General features: G+C 38.6%; 1 protein-coding gene across 13 annotated transcripts in view; it reads right to left on the minus strand.

The window, feature by feature from the left end:
• MYLK (myosin light chain kinase) overlaps positions 1-21637 on the minus strand; it is a 197772-nt gene that overhangs the window by 128329 nt on the left and 47806 nt on the right. For all 13 annotated transcript variants that reach the window (XM_069021101.1, XM_069021100.1, XM_069021099.1 and 10 more), the window contains one exon: positions 13305-13462. In XM_069021101.1, the coding sequence (XP_068877202.1) occupies positions 13305-13454 (150 nt within the window). In that variant the 5' untranslated portion in view covers positions 13455-13462. The remainder of the gene's footprint in view (positions 1-13304; positions 13463-21637) is intronic.

The following is a 21637-nucleotide window of genomic DNA, read 5'->3' on the forward strand; positions in this document are numbered from 1 at the left end:
GCTACAAATAAAGAGGTGTTTCCCATAGTCAACAGAGGGCCAGTGCCCTCTATTTTACTTGAATCAAGAGCCAACAAGTTTTGGCCCTGGACCTTGATCAAAAGACTGAGGGGAATGAAGCACTTGAGAGGAAACTTAGCAGAGGATGCTACACCATAACATACACTGCCCATGCGGACAGAGCTGTGCCCTCAAACTAGAGAAAAAAGCCACTTCTTGTTTTACTATTTCATACTGCTTTGAACTCTTAATTTCAGTCTTAGGAAAGAAGTACTATAAAACTGTTGAGACTACAAAATGAACATTGTAACAAAACCCCACCTAATAGGTGCTATATTTTGATTTAAAATTAACTTTTATTGTTAGTGCAGGTGGGAAACATAGTTCTGGCCAGTGCAACTCTTTTTAAGTCTTGTAACAAAGCTTCTGTTAGGCTCAAGCTGCAGTGTGCTTTAACAAATGAACAGCAGATGTTCTTGATAAAGGAAAGTGGACATGATACATTGTTAAGCTCCTTCTGAGACTTTAAACACACACAAACCATATCTCAAGAATAGTTTATCCCTTTTAAAAGCTTGCTTCTAAAACAAGAGAACTTGCCTGGCAAGGTTAAACATGAAAATGTTAAATATTTGGAGACTTAGCTATGACCTTGCAAACAAAGCGAAAAACCTACCTTTTCTACAGAGCAGTCTAGAATTCACAGTTGTGTCATTAAAGCAAAAATGGAATACAGAGTAGAAGCAAACATGCTCACTTCAAAGCAGTACCTACTGTACGTACAAGAAAAAACAGTGGTCTTTCTGTAAACCTTGGATGTGTTTTATTTTTCTACTTTGCACTCATCCATGCCAAATGGCATTTGATACTTTATAGTCCAAGCACCAAACACAAGATCCTTCTACAGATGGCACCCCAAAAATTTTAGTTTTGACTCTTGAAAAGTAGTTCTGCATAATCTGTTTATTCAGTATTACACTATTCACCCCCTTTTTACAGATTGCAAAGGTTCTGAACACTACACATACTGCCACAGGTCTTTAGGGGAATCAGTTTTTATGGTGCTCAGCAGGGAAGAATTTATGACCTATCCATGGAAGACATGGTCTGCTAGCTGAAAAGCAGACAGCAGCTGCACATAATTTCTTCTTCAATCTTCTACATTTAATCTTTTTTTTTTTTTTTTTAAATTCAGTGTCAAGATTTCCCAGAGGTGCACAGTGTATTGGCTTTGTGCTCAGTCACCAGAGTATAGCTGTTTGAAAAAAGCATTGCTATTCCAGGTATCATAACCTCAACAAGTGCATTGTCTTATATTTTTTTCTGAAGGACTCAAATAGGATTTCAGAATAGCACTGGGTGTCAAGCTGCCTTGAATTTATCTAAGTTCAAACACCAGTTCCAATTTATGCAGCTCTTAAGAGAAAGTTTAAGCCCTATTTATGTCTTTTGGAATTAATCATACGTACAGGTGTTTTTCCAAAATTAGATTTAATTTCATTTAAAGAATAATTTTAACTGTATTGCTTTTAAAGTAACATTGTTACAGGAGTCTTCAAACAGCCATGAAATAATGTGAGATATCACTCAACTGAAATACAGAACACTGTCAATCTTTCCTGTACAGAGGACATGAAGGGAACACACTGCATAGAGAAACACATCTGTGGAGCTGGGATGTCAATCACCAACTGAATCAGGGGCTGGATACAACTGTTACACCAATGGGGGCATTTTCACACAGCTGTTGCTCTCTCAGACTGGCAGAGCTTTTCTGATGCAGCTTCCATAAATCATTCTACCAGCAGCAACATCTGCCTTTTTACTCTCCCCACGCTGCAGCCAGCTGACCTGTAGCCATTAGGTGCGTGACAAGAGTTTTATGCAAACCACCCATAAAGTTCACCTGGACCTTTTCTTCTGTAAGTACAAGTTTTCTGAACTTAATATGGGATTATAGACTGAATCTCTGTCCATCTTTAGATCTTTTTTATATTTGTATGTAGTCATTGTCTGATTTTTCCCATTTTTAAAAAGCCTGCAAGCCTGCCAATTCAAAAGCAGATGCCTTAAACCTTGGATAAAGTCTAGGAGAAAGCTTAGGTTATTTCCTCCCATTTATTCCACCATGTGCAACTTACTGCTACGTCTTAAATAATTAAGATTTCTGTACAAAATCCTATTGCAAAACATCAACTGCTTATTAGCAACGGTCAGTAATTCTTTTATCCTGTAATAATCTGTGAAATTGATAAGCTTTCCCAGCTTCACACGTAGACATTTTAATAACAGCAGAGGTGACTCAGACAGTACAGCATACAAATGGCTGTGTTTAACATAAAAATAAAAACCAAGGCCCGAGCAACAACAGTTTAAAAGGAAAACCCTCAAAGCACTAACTGAAATACTAAGTATAAATTGCTGTGATCATAAATTTCTAGTTCAACAGTTCAGGATAAATATTTATAGACATGCTGAGTTCAAGAGAAAGTTTGTGGGCTCACCTCTTCTTTCTAATGCTTTCTCTCAAAACTAAAATTGCTGTGATGTTGGTAAGAGAAACACACGTGCACTCAAAAGTAGCTGTTTAGGTTGTGGAAGAAGTGCTTACTCTGCGTATGCTTTCAATAGAGCTCCACTTAACTGCAGTTGCTGTCATTCTACTGAGAGGTCTGAACAAATCCAACATCGTGTTTTCCATTAAACCTATGGGTGTGCAATAGTCTCCCAGGCAGACAAACCTTCTGTTCATTTGCATACTCCAACAAACCAGCTTTGAGTCAAGGCTCTGAAGACCCAGTTGTGGCATTGTGAAAGTGGTGCTCTTAATCCAACAGCAGGCACTTAGATAGCTGTGATATTTGCACCTATTGCACATCTTAACTTCCTCTTCCAAAATCGAATTTCTTTGTCTGCCAAAAGGATAGGTTCATGTCTAGGATACTAGATGGGAATTGAACCTCTGGAAGACAGACATTCAGCTCTGAATGCATATATCTCTTTTTTCTGTGTCACCTTGCACAAGACAATAAATCTCACCATGCCTTTGTACCCTACATAAATGTCAAGGGGGTAACAGTGATTATTTCCTCTGTTGTTTTAGCTAGAAAGGCCACCAGGGAAGGATCCAACTCCACTCTGGCCTGTGTATGTGTTAAATATAACAGACAAACACTGCAGACAAACACTATGACTCCAGTTGAATTAGACTATTTAAGTGGTACCATGAAATGAGCAGAAATCAGTAACATTTGCCATAGTTCTTTAATCCGTATTTCCAAGATTTTATCATAATTTTTCTTCCAGTGCCTTGGCTTTGAGCATAACTTTGTTTTGAAATATTTATATTTGCCTCACTGCAGAGACAAACTGCTGAGTTATTCTTCTATAAAGGAGCACCAGAATTTATATAGACAAAAATAATCAAGCTTAAGTATATTGAACTCTTGTTCCAGAGAGTTCACAGAACAGAAAAATTCTTTATTCACTGTTTGCCATTACAAGAGTGTGATATAAATGAGTTAGGTTTCTGATACAAGTTAGATTTCATACTACCATATGTGTGCAGGTGCTTTTACAAACCTTTTGCAAAACAGTGTGCATTGCATTAATATTCTAAGCTTTGCAAAACCAATTTAAATAATACATACACCATAACTAGAGGTTTGATTTTGTATTATGAGAAATACTGAAAGAATGGCAGACTCTCAAGCCACACAGTTATGATTTGACTCTATAATGCAGCTGGAGGAAAATTATCATTCTCTTTCAATGTGAGTTGAGAGAGCACAGAGCTGGATGAAGTAAGCTCAGTAGGCCATTGCCAAAAGGCAAATAACCATGAGCAGAATTATTTAATTTGTCAGTCTTTGCGTCTCCTTTTTCTTTGGGCTCCCTGTGCAGATTGTTGACATCTTTAAATGAAAAGTTGCACTTGGAATGCAGCAAGACTTTTAATTAGTGTTTTAGTAAGCTCAGCTGTGGTATTTATAATAAATCATATATTCCATAGAGTAACATTTACAACAGTATTTTTAAAAATATACAGAAAAGCAAGGAAAATTCAGAAAAAGATAACTTATTTTTCCATTTTGCCTCATTCTTCAAATGAATTACAAAGGTCTCCATCTAAGCAATAAAAACAATGCAAAACTGTCTTTGAATTTGTACCAGTTTTAGCCACGGCATTTTCAGAAGACAAAGATTGCTTTGTTCTCTCTGGCTTTACAACAATGGTTTACAACAATGCACTGACTTACAGAGAATAAAGCTATCTTCACCATCAGAAAGCCTGTAATTTTATTTTTTTAAAACAAAAACTTCCAGGTTTTCACTCTGCCTATTCCTAAAACTCCTCTGAAAAAGAAAGGTATAAGATCTTAGATAACCTCCAGAATCTCACTGCAACATATTCTTAATGTGGGATGGCTAGTCTAGAGACCAGGTTACTAACTTGTGAGTCAATAAACATGATTTAATTCCTAACCTATAGCCTAGTTGTTAGATTTCCTAGAAGAATAAAGTCAGCATCTTTAGGCAGGTAATTCAAAGCCCTTGAGCTGGACTAGTCACCCCAGGGATGACCAGTGAGGAAAATGCCTTGATTTTCTGGCTCCAACCAGTGCAGAGCTATGACATGTAACCTCTGATAGCAATAGGAGTAGCAGTGTCTCCCTCAGCAAGCACTAGACCAACATATCGACATCCCTCCTCTTCCAAAGCTTGTTTCCCCAACATAAGAGAAGAACACAGAGATGTGTATTCACATGGGGTATTGAATTAGGAACTGGGATGACTTTTGGCTTAAGAATCATGATGAAGGCAGGTTTGTCCCCAGACACTAAACAGTGAACTCTGAAAGCTTAGGTAGAAAAACTGATGCTGTTTCAGACCCCTGCTGGAGATCCAGTAACCTCTAGTATCAAGATAATGTCTTACAGACTGAACATTAAATACTGAACTGGAAACCTATAGAAGAACAATCAGGCATTGCCTACTTTTGCTCCTGACTGTATCCTCTTTCGGGATCCAGACCCTGGTTCATTGTTTGCCATGTCTGGGCGCATCAGAGGACGCTGGCAGAGCACATGGCAGTGCCTGCTGGGAGCAGACCCTGCAGGACTGTGGCCAGCTGCTGATGGCACAGCCGTGCATGGCTCCCCTTCGGCTCCTGGCTCGTGCTCCTTTGGGGAGCAGCCAGCCCTTGCTCCTCCCTGTCAGACAGATGGGTTTCTCCCCCTCATGAATGGGTTGAATTCACAGCAATGCAATTTTCTGTTCAGTGTGCATTTAGATACTGGGGAGTCCAAATTTTACATGGAAAAATATTATGTTGTCTGGTTTTGCCCAGTAGGTTTCCAAACTTCATACTATATCCATGAGTGAACAGAGCCAAGTAACATATCAAAAGCAGAAATTTCTAGCTTTGGAGTCTAGGTGCTAGAGTGAGCGTGGGCTGAGCAAAACCACAATGAGTAATGATGTGTTTTTATTATAAACCTTCTCCACATGTGGCCTTCTGCAAAGATTCTGAATGCTTGCTGTCTATTAATGACTACTCTCTTTTCCCACAGGGACAAAGCAGAATTATATCAAAATGTGACCTGGCGTCATTTGGTGCAAGTACTCGAGGACACTTTTACAGACAGTCAAAAGCATACTTTGCTATTTTGTGTGGGGTTCTCATTGCTACATATGGTGCTGAACCCTTCCCTAAACTTTCTGGTTTTATCAGTCAGATGCAGGTAAGGGGCTTGAAGTTCAAAACTTGTTTATGATGGCAGAAAGCAAATATATTGCTAGTTAGCCAAATGCACATCTGATGATAAGCACTCTATCCCACCTTTAGGGTGAGCTAGAAAAGCAAAATTTAAAGCTTTCCAGGTAGAGACATATTTCTGGAAGAAAAAAAATCAACCAAAATATTTTTCCTCTCTTTTCATATCTGTCACACCACTATAGGCTATTGCAGCACAAGGAAAGGAAAGTCAACTACTCTCAGTTCTGTTACAGTTACTAGACCTTTTTTAACTTTTAAACCTAATATGACTGTGATAAGAGTCAAATGTGCAATTCCCCAAAAAATCAAGTTTAAAACATCATAATGCTAAGTTTCTGCCATATTTCATGTACTACTAAGAACGTTTATTTAAATAAGAAAGCACAATGCTACATGATGAGTTTTACTGCCAGTGGAATCAACCACAACAAAGACTTATGCACTGACCCAGAGGAGCAAGGGAGACTAGTCTGGAAAAGATGATGATATTTTTCAAATTAAAAGCAGAACTGAAGTACTTAATAAGACATTGTTGAAATTTGAGAGATTCATGATTAACCATCATGGGACAGAAAACCCACGAAGAATTATAGACTGGTTCTACTCTGACCTACACGGATTCAATCTCTGGGCATATCTTTGTTCAGCTGTTTAGGATATGCTGATTAGCTGTTTTTCTCCTTGGAAATAGTTAGATTTTCTTCTATTCCTTTTTCAGATACTTGCATATTATCAAACCTAAACAGTGGCCTTTGTAATTAGTCATGGTATTTAGTCCATCATTTTTGTAAAAGACTGAACCTCTTTTACACCACAATATGAATATTTTATTTCTCCTTTTCCTCAGCAAATTTGTCAATACATAATTTAGGAATTTTTTTTTCTGATTTCTGCTTAATGACTATAGAAAAATAGCAAGTCCAGAAATCCCTGCTAATGAAGTAAATTTTCTCAAAATCAACCCTAGGGACATCCTTATGGATAAATTCTTAAATATATACTCTTTTCCTCTTTAGCTGTCACAAAGCCATGCTTTAAAACAAAACATTACACTAGTAGGGGGATCACAAAAAAGATATCTATAATAAATGTGTCAGAATGAACAGTTTTTTGGTTCCCCCAAAGCAAAGTGGGGGCAGGTAGATGCAATTAAATCACACAGATTTTTATTGTCGGCTTTGTCATGTGATTTTAATTGCTTCCACCTCAAAATCCAAAATATTTAGAAACACATTAAAGAAAAAGTAAGGAAAGAAAGAAAGTGGTGACCAAGAGCTGTTGGGGCCCTCCTCGCCCTGCCATGGGGCCCTGGGAGAGGGGCCCTGGGGGACGCACGGGATTTCCCTGCCCCTGCTCAGCCTCGTTCCCCGTTGGTTGTTTTGTGTTCCCCTGTGCGGGGAAGGACCCTCAGGTCCTGTGACTGCCTCAGTTCCTTGGCAGATCCCGGCCGTGTGGCTGGAGAAATAAACATCTCTGAAACATCTAGCAAGAATCTGACCATAGATATTTCTTTTCCAAGGGCCTCGTTGTTTGATACGCGTGTTGCAGTATCCATACTGTAACAAAGAGCAGCACAAATACGTGGTCTGGCTTCAGCTAAAACAATGTTGGTTTGGGTAGACACTACACAAAATCATAGAAGATTCTCTTTAATCCCATATGTACATTAGCTGTAGTGTTTGAAAAACCTATTATTATTGCCATCAGAATTATTAGATTGTTTTTGATATTCCTTTAATTACAGCGGTTCTTACCACAACCAAAAATGGGGAGCCAATCTTTCTGGCACTGCATGGAGCAGAACTCCTGTCCCCAGCTGGTTGTAGATAAGCAATTAGGTGGCGAAGGAGACAGAAAGCAAATAGAACAATGAATGTGATAGGATCAAATAGTACATTTCTTCCACAGTTTGGTAGGGTGGGTGGGTTACTGAACACAGGCTCAATTACACAAAAGAGTAAAACCAACCCTGAGCAACTAACAGGGATGTGTATGTTCAGTGTTCCCCAGTCATGGCCTCTTTCCTGCACAGAGATTTTGTCTGGGTGGAATTTGAGGATATTCAGCATTGTCTAGGATTTCTGAACATCTGGCAGATTGAAAAAAAACTCTGCAAAAGGTCTGACCAAACTTTGCTGCCAAACATCCAGAAATATTGGCTGTTGCCTCAGCACATGCACAGATCAGTTGCAGGGGACGGTGTATTAGGTCCAGCACTTTTGAGCATCATCACATGCTCTGCACACAGACTACACAAGGAATGCCTAAATGCTTCTTCCAGGAAAATCCTGAGTATAATTATGATGGCCACAGGTGACAGGGAGACAGGTATGAAAGGAGTTTATGAGAGACAGAAGTGGAGCTCATGGGCCACCAGTCCTGCCTAAAACCTAGAAATTTCTTGAGCAGCAACTCGAACATCTACAGTTTTTTCTAGGATGTAACTTTTGCAAGACAGGAAAAATGGGTGTCAACACATGGGTGCTTGTGTCAGTTGATGAAAGGAAGTGTGTTTAAATAATTCTGGGTGTAGATGACACAGTGCGGGGAAATAATTTTGACTGACTCTCACCTTAACCACTTCCCAGCAGAGCAGCGACTTCCACTTTGGCCTTGTGTAAAGCTGACAGTGTTTCTATATGCCAATATAGGGTTATACAGTAAAATAAACCCAAATAAAACGATGCATGCATTACTCATGAGAACACATATGTGGTAAGTGAATATGATGGGAGGTCAATTACACCAAGGAAGAAGACACAGCAGTAGAAGATCCAAACAGAAAATAGTGTGCAAGAAGCTGTTCACAGCCACCCTTTGTATTTATTGTTGTGTTTGTGGGGTTTTTATTTTTATTTCAGCTGTCTATACCTCAACATCTGTCTGATACAAAATGTCTCAGTAACTTCCCAATGCACCACATTTTTCCGAAGAATGCTCCAGCGGTACGTGGAAAGGAACATCAAATAAAATCTACAGTTAAGTCAAGAACTTTTCCAATTCTTTCCCCCTCAAAACATGCCTCAGTGTTTCATATCAGGTTTCTGGGAGTATCACAGTATCACAGATCAGCACAAGTCCTCTCACAGCACTCACTTCCATCAGACAATTGTCTCCCATGAAAACATGGGTTTTTCCTGAATTTTTTCCTTATATAGCTGAAAACAGGCAGCCCTCCAGAAAGTTCAGATCCAAAGCCACTGGCAGCTTCATGCAATTAGCTGCCCGGTACATTTTGTAACAGCAAACATCTCATGCCAACAGCAAACGAAGTTGTGCCATGTCATCATCCTCTGTCATTACATGGGCTTCTCTCAAATCCTGCCTCTGAAATCCAGGCATGTGGTGTAATTAAGGCATACTTCTGGAGTACCTGCTGACTGAGGGTTGGAAATGGCACACACACTGCTGCCTTGAGTCCAAACCTAAGGGAAGATACCAAAGGTTTTGCCATGCACAGCTTATGCTATGCATGTAAAGCAAGCCATAGTTAAATAGGTTAAAAATTAGTTTTTCCTTTAGCAGGTAGTTAAAAGGATTTATAAATGCTGTGGGAGTGTTTCCCTTTAACACAGTCTTAATTCTTGTGATGCTTCCCTGTTCTTTACCACTTAACACACTGCATAAATGGGTCTCCTCTCTATCCCAGAATAGACAGCAGAATCACTGCTGATCTTCCCATTGCCTCTTGTTTCTCACTGCATGATCCCAATTCATTTTCTGAGGCATGTTGTTCCAAACAGTACCGGTGCAACCACCAGCAGCAAAAGCAACTCAAATTGATGCACATCATTGGACTTAACTTACTCAAACAGATGCAACAGCAGAGTGGTAGAAGGAAAACCAGGAAAGCACATTAAAATGGGCAGGATTTGACACTGACCTGGCTTGCCTTAAAATTTACCATCCAGCTCCCTTACCTGGAGGCTGGTGGAAGGGCAGAACAGTAACTACTCAATGGGGCACCAAACTGAATTTAGCACCCCAACACCTACTCAAACCATGAGCTACATGAGATCTAGCTCCTTGGGATTAGAATACCAGACTAGATTTAGTAGTTTGACATCTTAGTTCTGGCAATGGACCACATATGATGGCTCACATGAAGCAGAAAACCACCCATACTGCACTGTTGCCAACAGTGCAATGCTTTATCCAGGAAAGAAAATTCTTTCCTGACCCCTAGGCAACAGGTCTGGGGCCTGTAAAACATTTGGCTGTTCCTCTCAAGCAGGGCTGTAACACAAATATGTTTTTAAGCTCATAAAATTAATGACCATCAATACTACCCTCAAAAATTATACATGTGCAAACAAGGCAGGTTAATTGTTTGCTGCAATGAAATGCACAGTTTAACATCCAGTGTTCAATACAACAGAGGAAGAAGTAGCTTAAAACAAAGCCTAGTAACATTTTGGCTTGCTCTTCTTTTCCAGGAGTGTCTTAAAGGTTCTGAGAGATGAGCTAAAATGCCTTAACACAAGGCATGAGATTACTGCCTTGAGCTGTTCACCTCACACATGATGTGCAGCTAAGAACAGCACATCAGTCAAGTCCCAACAAGTTGAGAACATACAACGCAATTTCACAATTATCTGGGATGGTTTTCCTAAAAATCACCTCAGCAATTTATTGATGAACAACTGCAATGTCCATCCAGCAGATGTTTGGGGAGTAACTAGTGAAGGTAACCTTGCCTTTGCCTTACTAAGTGTTTCCACTCTGTGTTCCAAACCAAAATCATGCTCATACTCTTGAAAGATGATGATTTAACTTTCTGTGCTGAGGTGCCACTGGAAAACTGAGATCTGCAGTCAGATATAAATAAAATTCATGAGATTTTAGTAAGAAGATCAGGGCGGTAGTTTAAGGAACAGGAAAATTTAAAAATTCCCATTAAAGGAAGCACCAGTTTCTTTCTACCTCAAATTTCTTACATTTATGGGCTGTTTCTCAATTTCTTCATTCTCTTTGATCTTGAATTGCCATTTCACACAACTTATCTAATTATGCTGCTGGAAAGAAAACCAAGTTTAATTCTGGGGCCCTCTCTTCCTTGTTCACTTAATGAGAATACAGGATCATCACAATATCAGATTTATATCCTGTCCTGGATTCTAAAAATGTTTGTTCTTTCTGATAAGATCAATTCCACTGCAAAGAAACTCTTTGAAGAAAAGCTCCTGTCTAGCCATTTAAAAAACTTTTTATTTTTCTTTATCCTGAGTCTGGTTTAATATTTATTCTCCAACAAAATATCATAACATCTGTAGCCTATTTTCCAGTATAGACAAACCTAAGTATGTTGAGTAGCTTCTATTACTAAATCTTAATAAATTGTTTTTGTTAAGATTGTCCTCCTGAACCTGTTTTTCTGAACAGGTCAACTGTCCTTCTGAACCTCTGAAACATTAACGTGGCAGAAGAAGAAACATTGTAATACCCAGCTGAAGATGGAGCCAGATGATAAAAGCTCTGCAGGCTGCTGCAGCTGTTCAGCAACAGTAACTTTCAAACTGGGCTGTTGTGCTCCCCCTCATTTTGCCCATGTTACCAGAGTAGAGCACAAACAAAATGCTAATTCTGTCACCCCCACTTCAAGGATGGGAAATTAAAGGTTTTGGCCATGCTCATATACCGAACTGCCAGAAGAGATACTTAGATTTTTCATCAAGTAAGTCTAACCCAGGACTTCAATCAAAGTTTTGTTCCTTCAAGGAAATTAAACTTGACAGTTTAATTAGTATTGAATTTGTGTATGTTTTCCAAGCTACTAAAAAAACCCCTCAGACTTCACCCTTCCAGTCTTCAAAGGGCCTTTAAAAAGGGGATAGGTATCCTGGAAAATTAACACTTTAAAACCAGATATAAAAAAAAAAATGCAAAGCAGTGATGGCACTCTAGCTTGTAGGTCATTATATTTTACAGTTGTTTCCATTTGATTAATAATAAAAACTCTGCAGAGTGCAATAAAAACTGGAAATATCCCACTTGAGCTTTTAATTAGGAAACATGAGAACTATAAAACCAAATCTTAGCACATGCTTCAACTTTGATTTCACTGAACTGTTATTGCAGTGTAGCATGGAAGAGCCAGTTGGAATTAGAACAGCATTGTACACAGGTGTCACATGGAGAAAGTAGAGACATGCTGCCATTTTCCTACTGTGTTTGCAACAAGGTGAAATAATGAGGGGAAAAATGAGACTAAAAAGATACAAAGAGTAAGAACAGGAATGCTCACTGGGACTGGCTAATGTCATACACAAAAAGGGTTTCTGACTGGTGCCTTAAAATCACCTAAAAGTAAGTCATTTTTAAAAAAAATTTTTTTTGAAGGTTTAGGAAAAAACTGTTCTTTGGTTCTACACTGAAATTTGCTTTCTATTAAAAATGCCAAGTTTTCTTCAAAAAGTCAAATCTAAAACCTACTTCTGAGTTTTTCTTTAATACTACAAAATTAATATACTCCAAAACTTGTTTTCCTACACAGTTCCTGTTGAAAAATCCCAGTTCCTGGCCTGCTCTTACATAAACAAATAAGATAAATATCAGATGCCCTCTACCGGCCCTGTGTTTAAGTTAGAGTTTCAGAAGTTATGAATTTCCCAAATTCCTTCTAGCCCTTGCTTTTGTTACAGTAGAGTTGCAGTTTCCTGCCTCCGTCAGATGAGTCCCACCACTTCAAAGATTAAAAGTGTGGTCAGTTTGATGGTGCAGCTGTCAGCGTGCAATCAGAGCGTGACAGGAACCAAAGGAAGCTGAAAGGACTGCAAGGGAAAGCTAACAGCTCCAGCAAAAAGAACTGGGTTAAGGGAGGATAAAGGAAGATAGCTAGAACAAGGATGAGCACACACCAGGATTGACACATGAAAGAAATACAGATGCCAGGAAGTACAATTCAATATCCCAAAAATGAGAAAAGGGGAGAACAGGGAACACACACCCCACTACACACCCTTTTAAATCCTTCAAGTTAACAAGTTTTCCTGAAAAAATCAATCTTTCCTCTAAAAATGTTCTTTTTCCTTTCAAGTTAGGAACATGTCTGGCAGGTGGTGCAGATACAGAACTATCCCAACACTCATTGCAGATTCCTACCTTGAGTGCTAAGAAGGATATGCTGCAGCAAGGTTAGATTTGTGTCACACATGAAGCTTCATGAACGGGCAGATATTTGGGATGCAGGGATATTAACGTGCTGTAGGAGAGTATGTAGAATTGCAGCAGGGGAACATACTGACTAGAGACAGCCCTTGAAACAGTTTCTCACTGAAAATAGCCTCAGTTCCTGGCATGATCAACAAGGTTACACTTTGCAATGCTCAGGTTTTGCTGTTGCACTCTCCTCTACACAGAAGCAGACCTGCAGTGCTCCTGCCTCCCCAGGAGGGTAAACACTGATGTATTCCTCTTGAATAAAGGTCCTGTGTTGCAGAGGCAACTTCACTACCTTTGCAGCCCCCGGTCAGCTTCAGGAAAGGGCAAAACCCAAAGGAGAAGCCCTCCATTGTTTGTTTCTTACCTTCCCCTCAAACCTCGCGGTGGCTCCCAGCTGCACTCGGATATTCCGAGGAGGAAGAGTAAATGCTGGTGCTTCAACGGGGACAGGGGGGCTGAGTGTCAGGGAGGTTTTGGAGACTCGAGTAGATGTCACCAGTTTCACATCCCCCATGATGTGGACTGCAAAAGAGAAACAAGTGGTAATATAGAAGTTAAGATGTTTAATTACTTTTATGACAGAACCAGCTAAGAATCAGACCAGGAGCAGAGGCTCTATATGTGTGCTGTACTTGTATACACAGCAGGATCTTCAGCCTAAGGTGACAGGTGCTATTTTCTGGGAGGGGAACTGACACTCAGGAATGGTGCCTGTGCCCACGGTTGTGGTCAGGGTCACCATCTTGAGGTGAACTCAGTTTGAACTCTCAAGTCCCAGGCCAGAGCCTTAACCAAAAAGTCATCCTTTACAACTGCATTAAAAGGTAATAACTTATTTCAGGAGGATATTTTCATAACATGACTTTGATTTTCCTGGCCTGGAATACAACAAAATCAATAAGTCTCAAAAGTCAGCCAGCATCAAACAAGTACTTATGAAATAAAGAGCCCCTGTTTGCACTGGATTTAAGTTGCAAGCGGGAATTTGGAAAATCTGATTTTTCATACCAAGCTTTCAATATCTTAAGAAATATCTGGATAACTTCCTGCAAAGTACTGCTAGTACATAGCAAATGCTTTTGCAGAAATTCAGTCTTTACTGCAAATGCTTCTTACAGCACACAGACTAGTAAAATGGTATGGAAACCAAATTTCATAATGCTACAAGAACGGCATTTCAGAGACCTCTTTGCGGATATCTGCTTCAGAAGAAATTATTCTGCTGAGCAGTTCATAGTTCCCAAGAAAAAGCAAAAATTATTGTATTTTTTAAAAGTAAAATTTCATTGTTTTCAGGAAAAAAATACCTCAGTACTAATTCCTTGAATTGTCTATGTAAATTAGAAGCCCCACTGTAAAATGCCTATTTAATAGATAAGTTTAACAAAGAAAAACCTGAGAAGTGGCCTGACCCACTAATAGGTCATGTTAAACCAATGAAAAACACTGGACTTCCAGTCTTAATCCTCTACCATACACACGACATGATAGACTATGCATTTATTCATCTGATTCTGATGGAAGTTGCAATGAGCAATATTTGAGTAAGCATTGAAACTTCCATTTGAACAAGAGAAAAATCAATTAAAGTAAGGCCACATTATTTCTGACTGTATGAAGGATATTTTTTCTAGAACAGGCTGCAGTTATCTGGGGAGCAGGGGAACAGAAAACTCATTCATTTCCAAACAGTATTTACACTCCGATGTCACATGAAAACCCAGAACTGAGAACATAGTTTTCCATAGAACATACCTGGCATGCTCCATAAACAAACAGAAACACCTTCTCTACATTTATCCAAAACAGTTTAAGAGGGCAGTTCCTCTCACAGAAGGCATTAGCCTAAAAGATACATATTTCATCTGAATTTTTTCTCCCTCACAGCCAGCAGAGAGAAAGAGGCACCTCCAGAGGGTGTTTTGTTCTAAGGTGTGGGAGCTGCAAAGCTTTCTGCTTTGCAGTGTGCACTTGTCAGGAACTATAGTTTAGAAAGCAAATCCTTCCAAGATATCAGATAAATTATGCACACAGATTTTCAATTAATGCTTGTAATCTCCTTCCTCATTCATAAGAATGCAGATGATATGAACTTCAGATTTCTTCTGGCATAGTGCTCTGTTCGCATTTCTGTATATTGACATCAAAAACCCAAGAAAATCCTCTGGTGTTTCTAGAATTTGAATTGCTGAGACCAACACAGAAATGGAATAAAGATGATTTCCTTAACCATGATGTAAAGCTTCAAACTGAGAAATTCTTCCTTCATTTCCACAAGGCAAACTTGCAGCGTATGTCTGTATTGGCACCAGTTACTTGAGAGCATAAGTGTCCCTTCCCAGTATAAGTACCTCTTCAAAACACACACAGGAAAAAAACTGTCTTTGTACTTTAAAGAATGATATGAAATCCCAATATCATTTAAATAAGAAAGAAACTGGTTGTGTTTCCAAAGAGATGAGATGAAATCAAAGCCTTGCTTCTCTTCTAACAAATATTACTTAGTACCTGAAGGGACAAACAATGAAAGTCTCTCACAGATATAGTCACTGCAATAAACAACAATTTCCCTAAATAAGAGAAAGAATGATTTGTTCAATTAATTGTTCTTTCATTCAGGACAAGACTCCAAATTCAGTTCTCCACTCAGCTAAAACCACAATTTACCCCAGTGGACTTTCAATCAACTACACAGCTGTAAACTGCTGCATACTGAGTCCGTATTTGCTAGCACATTTCTAAAACTTATTTTTCTTCACAGTTGAAGACCAAATTTTTCAAATAATTAGTCTTCAGCACTTCTTCCCACGTCCTTCTCACCTGCTAAGAGACACCTTTCCACAGCCTATAAATGCCAGCATTTGCAATGTCTCTCTAGCTTTGAAACTCTTGTTGGAAACAAATCAGTCTGCAACTACAAACCTGCAATAAAATTTTCAGATCACCAGTAGTAACAATAATGTGCTAGGTATAATGTAGATGGTATGAAAATCTTCTCTTGTCAGGAGGCACTATGATGCAATACGAACTAAATTGCAGTGAAGCTGCAATACAAACCATAACAGGCCAGTAACAAAACATCTCCTTCCCCACACATCTGTATTGACTTTGCAGAGTGTTTATGAGACCAAAACAACATCAGAGAAAGCATATGCCACCTAAATGTTGTTTTAAAAACAATGTTGTCAGCATAGTAAAATTGAAAACAGAACCAAACCCAGCAGCCAACATCCAGAATCCAATTCAGTGTTCACCCATGCAAAGAGCCCTTCACTTTGGTCAGTGCCATTGCAATGCTTGAAAAGAGCAAGAGAGAAAATTATATGTACTGCAGATGCTCACAGCACTTCTGTAGGGACAAAATGCTCAAGTATCTGTACTTAGGTACAAAGCACTGCTGTCACTGTCACAGGGTGACTGTGACATGGAAACCCACAGAAACCTGGGTATGGTGCAAGACCAAATTCACCAAGTACCTGAAACAGCCGCTGGCACGTGGCTGCAAAATAGACTATATTCAATATTCACTCATCCCCCAAGCATCACTGGGCTCAGGTATGCATTAGACAAACAGTCCTGCGGCTAAAGTCCAATTCCAAGCTCTGAAATGGAGAAACAAAATGAAATGAAAAAAAAAAGAAAGAAGAAAGAAAGAAACAGTGTAGGGGGAAGTAGAAAGAAAAAAAAAAAAAGAAATCCTGAACAATTAAGCCACTGTTACTGGTCAGGTTACATTTCTATTGCAAAAACTATTGACAAATTGATGTGTAATATAGTGAGACTGTAAAGCATAAAGAAACAGCTAGTCTTTTCCATAAGAACATCTTGCAAAGATTTATGCTTTTTCTAAATAAAGTGTTCAGAAAGGATTGAATTTACAAATTAAATATTAGCTCAAATCAGCACAAGCAGTTTTCTAGCAACGTAAGCCTCTAATCATCCACATCTAGCAGTCTGACTTTAATTAACTATGGATGCTTCTAGTAAATAATTAGGAAGTATCCTTTTACAGCTTAGAGGATGTTTAACAATTCTGTTCCTAAACAAATAACTAATTCCATATTGTGCAGTCTGATATTACTAGAGAACTACCATGTCCAAATATTTTAAAGATTTAATGTTCCAGAGAACAAATCTTGTTCAAGCTTACAATTTAATAGACAGGAAGAAAGCACACACTTAAAAGCTATGAAATGTACCTGATTTCTTTTCTTTTATTTAAGCAACTCTGTAGAATGAGAATATCCCTAAAATATTTTTCTTAGGTATTTCAAGCTTGCTGCTGAATAAGATTTCAAGGATGCTACATGAACTCCTAACATTTCATCTCACATGCTGTACACACCTAGACTATGGTCTTTAAACAAAACCAACTGTAACTGAAGTTGCAATACAAACACTGTGGTATTAAACATAAAAGAAAACCACCATGCAAATGTTGGCCTGTAGGGAAGTGATGTGGTTAGACAGCCTTTCTAATCTGGATTTTTTTTTTTATTCTTAATCCTCTGTAAAAAGCACATAAATCCTTACAAATTCTCACAGTGTGCCCTCTAATCTTTCTAATACCAAAGCAGACTAATGTGTTTCAAGTATTTTCTACTGGGAACAAATCTCTGTCACTCAATACTCTGCTCCCAAAAATAAACCCAAGAAAGCAAACACTAAGAAATCTACCTCATACATCTTCTTCTCCTCCTCTTATTTTATAAAAGTAAATACTTACCATCAGCTTCCTACATAACCATTTAATTATACCAATTTCCTTTCACCAAGTCCTTCCTCCGAGGCAGGAGAAAAATGAGTTGCAGAGAGTGCATGTGTTGTGTGTGTATGAGAGAGCAAGCTCAGGCAAGTGAGAGGAAACCAGAGCTGCCAGCAGAAAAACCTTTATTTGACTTACTGATATTGCAACTCTACACGAAGCAGCACATTTTCACTTGGTCCAGCTATTCTGTTATTTTAGTCAGACTGGATTCAATAACCCCTGAACCATCTCTGAAGTCTGGATACAACCTTTTGAGCGCTTTAAAAATACGAGCCACAGGGACAGACAGCCCTGGGGTTGGAGCATTTGTCTGCTGTTTGGGAGTCCTGGTTGAATTCCCTGCTCCATAATAGGCTGCCTGCATGACCTCAGGCAAGTCACTAAGCCTCTCTTTTGCCAGGCTCCCCATTTGTAAAGTGGGGATTATTGTACTTCCTTACCACAAAGAAGTGCTGTGTGGATAACTATATTAGAGAGTGGGAGCCAGGCTACAGTAAAGGACCACATAAATAGAACAACTAGAAAAAGGCACAAAATTACCATAAACTTACAGGAAGCTGGATCTCATTATACATTTCTTTTTTTATAAATCAGTTGGGGGGGGTGTGTTTTTTAAAAGCACATATTTTAAAACATTGGGTACAGTTTATTTCTTTACACAGATCACTGAACTCAGACTTTTGCCAGGGACTAAGTGCTATCTATCATGCTTCAAAATTTTCAGTATTTAAATGAAGTTTTTTCTATTCTAAATGTCCTTGAATTTCCCCTTCTCAGATACTTTATTTCCTTTCTTACAGCTTCTTTCTTTACCACAGGACTAACATGCACAAGGACTAACATGTGGTTACCATACTTCTGTACAAATCTATAACTTAACACATTCTCCCCTGAACTACAGACATGAATTTTTGCAGCCATATGACTTGTGACTATCTTTTCAGTCTTGCCCTACAAGACCACACAAGGAAGTATCCTGCCTTCTGTCAGCTATGGATACGCAAGAAACAGCATGAAGAACAATAAACCATAAAGGATCAACAAAGGTGATAAATTCGTGTGTCGTTTAGCAGAGGGCAAGAGCCTGGAAGCTGGAACAAGAAGCAAGGGACTTGTAATGCCACCAGTCTTGGCCATGCTGTCCTGGGCAGCTTCTCCTTCAGACACAGTAACAGGTATTGGGCTCTGATGAAGGAATAGGAGCAAGATTATGATGCTACAAGTAGGACTAATTTGAAGCGGCAATGATATTAAGATGAGTGAAATAAATATCTTTCTTTTCTGAGGGGATAATAGGATACTGTCCATAATTCATCACTAAATGTTCAGATCTCGTTTTGCCTGCACCCTGCAATTTGTAGGTCTTTCTAAGTGCTGCAGTCAAGCAGAACCGGAATGTGTCCTGACACCATAGGAGCAAGACAGATTTCCTATCAGTCCTGACTTGACTGGGGTTTCTTCCTCTGTTGTCTCACCAATGTTTCTTGTTCTCTACAAATGTGATTTCTAGAAAAGTCGGTTTGTACAAAAAAAAAAATTGAGGCATTTTCAACCCAGACTCCTAAATGTCCTATCTTTTTCCCAGTAAAATTTGATAGCTACTATTAGACATCACAGTAGGAACAGGATCAGATGCCAAATCTTCATGCACAACTCCATGATCCAAAAGTTTTGCAAGCTAAAGTTTTGGCAAATGTGTGTAAAATCCTGGGATATGTTCCCACAGTATGCTTTTGCATAACTGACCCACACAAAATGGGAATCACAGATCAACTTGCAATTTGTGCTAAAGGTTAGACTCAGTAGAGCAACAGCAAAAAACTCCAAACAAAGTCACAATTTCATTTGTGACAATCCCATCACAGATTTTCCCAGAAGCAAGAAAGTTCTTCAAATCCCATAATTCAGTGCCTTGAATTTCACATTCAGCACACAAGCATGAGGCTTTGCATTGGCATAAATCTTACCTGTACACAGAAAAAGGAACAGGTTCAAACTGTTCCAGGCCTCATTTTAACAAAATACTGTTGCAGCCCCTATGTTCCATTCTGAAACAATACAGTTCTCCTGGATGCTTCAGACTGAAATCTGTCAAGCTCTCATGTAGCTGCATGTGAGATTCTGATAGGGTTTGAGCTATGAAATATAGAAGGATCTTTCTGAAATGAAGTGAGGCCATTTTTTTATGTAGCAATGTATGATATCTTTTAGGAGTTTGGCCTACAGTCTTAGAAATAAGAGGTGCTCTGTGGCAGATTTCCTTTATTGTATGTCTTGTGTATCCTTGAAAGAAGGACATCTATTTCTATGTACTTTTCCAAGGCTTCTGTGATGCTCAATTGATTAAATTTTGTTAAATATGCAAATCACAACAGTGACTACTGTAGAAGTATCTGTAGGTAGAAGTGGTTCAGATCAAACTTCATAACTAATATTCAGATGATAAGTCTCTAAAAGAGACTAAAAAATATACAGCTTGTGTGACACAATTATTTTAAGTGGAGAGAGATGTAAGAAGATAATCTATTTGTCTATTCATTAAACTTTTTGCTTTTATTATATTTGCATAACTAATGCAGCATGGACTTTAAACTGAAATGGTTTCCATGGTACAATCACACAGATGGGCGATGAATTTCATCCTCATCTTATGTAATAGAATATCTCAAGATGATGCTAAGTGACCTACATTTATTTAAAGCTAGGTTTATTAAAGGACAAGGATGGCAGTCAAAACCTTTATTTATATAAATCCTATAAGACAACAAACAAAATGAAAAATCACCCATGTTCTTTTAAAGGAAAATCGTGCCTTCCATACATGTCTGTGCTGCCTAGGAAAAATTAATTAGCAATGATGTCTTTCTTCCAGTTACAAACAGTTGTAAATGTCTTATAATTTTCCTCAATTTGTCGGCGCTATTTAAGTTACTAAATAAGGATACCAGGCCCATTGGAGCTGGAAAAATATCTAACTTCACTTACTCTCAGTAGTTCATGTGGCTGCAATGGAATGTCTAAAATGAGCCCTGATGTGTGCCCTTGAACAATTGCACCTTAAAGGTTTATTGATAAGTTAAAGCAGCTGCAAAGGGTATTTCAGGTACAAGGAAGGGTGCAGAAATATAAAGAAAAGTGAGAAATAGATGTGTACCTTTGATAATATAGAATCATGATTATAAACAGACATGCTACATTATTCAAGTATTCCATAACTACTGAGCATTAAACTGTAAGAAAGAACACACCCATTACAAAGCAGCTGAACATGTCTTAAAAGAATGCAATGACATTTGAAGACTCAGGTTTAATTTGAAACATCAGATTAAGAAGCAGTAAATCAAGAGAGACCACAAAAAACAGCTTCTTTGCAGTCATTATCTTAGAAGAAATATGAGTAACTAAATGTGACATGCATTGGGCAGGTTCAGTACAGCATCCATACCTAAGAACTGTTTTACAGCAGCAAATTGAAGCCAGAGGGAAACCCAGATGGCAAACGGGATGTAAGCTGGGCTTGTTCTTGCTGATTCCAAAGGGGCTTCCTATAGAAGCACACTGGGAAGAGTAATTCAATCTGACTTCAAAACCTCCTACAAGTCTAGTTTATAAGCAACATTTAAAATGAGAAAAAAAAAATAGAAAAAAACAAGATCTACAGAAAGGTTTTCAGTGTACTAAGCAGCAGGTCACTGCCAATAAAATTCTACTGGTTTTCCTTTAAAAGATCATTTCTAGTACTCAATATGTACCAAAATCCAAACACTTTGTCTAGAGAAGGTTTGGACTGAAAATCTCAATCTGAATTTCATCATTGGCAGCTGGTCTCATAAAGGATCAAACTTCTAGTAACACCTCTTATAGTCTTTAAAAAAGCATTTTCAGGATATGCAGAGCATGCACTTAGAGTATCTGCAGAGAGATTGCAC

This window comes from Aphelocoma coerulescens, chromosome 7, assembly GCF_041296385.1.
Source record: "Aphelocoma coerulescens isolate FSJ_1873_10779 chromosome 7, UR_Acoe_1.0, whole genome shotgun sequence".
NCBI classification, from domain to species: Eukaryota; Metazoa; Chordata; class Aves; order Passeriformes; family Corvidae; genus Aphelocoma; species Aphelocoma coerulescens.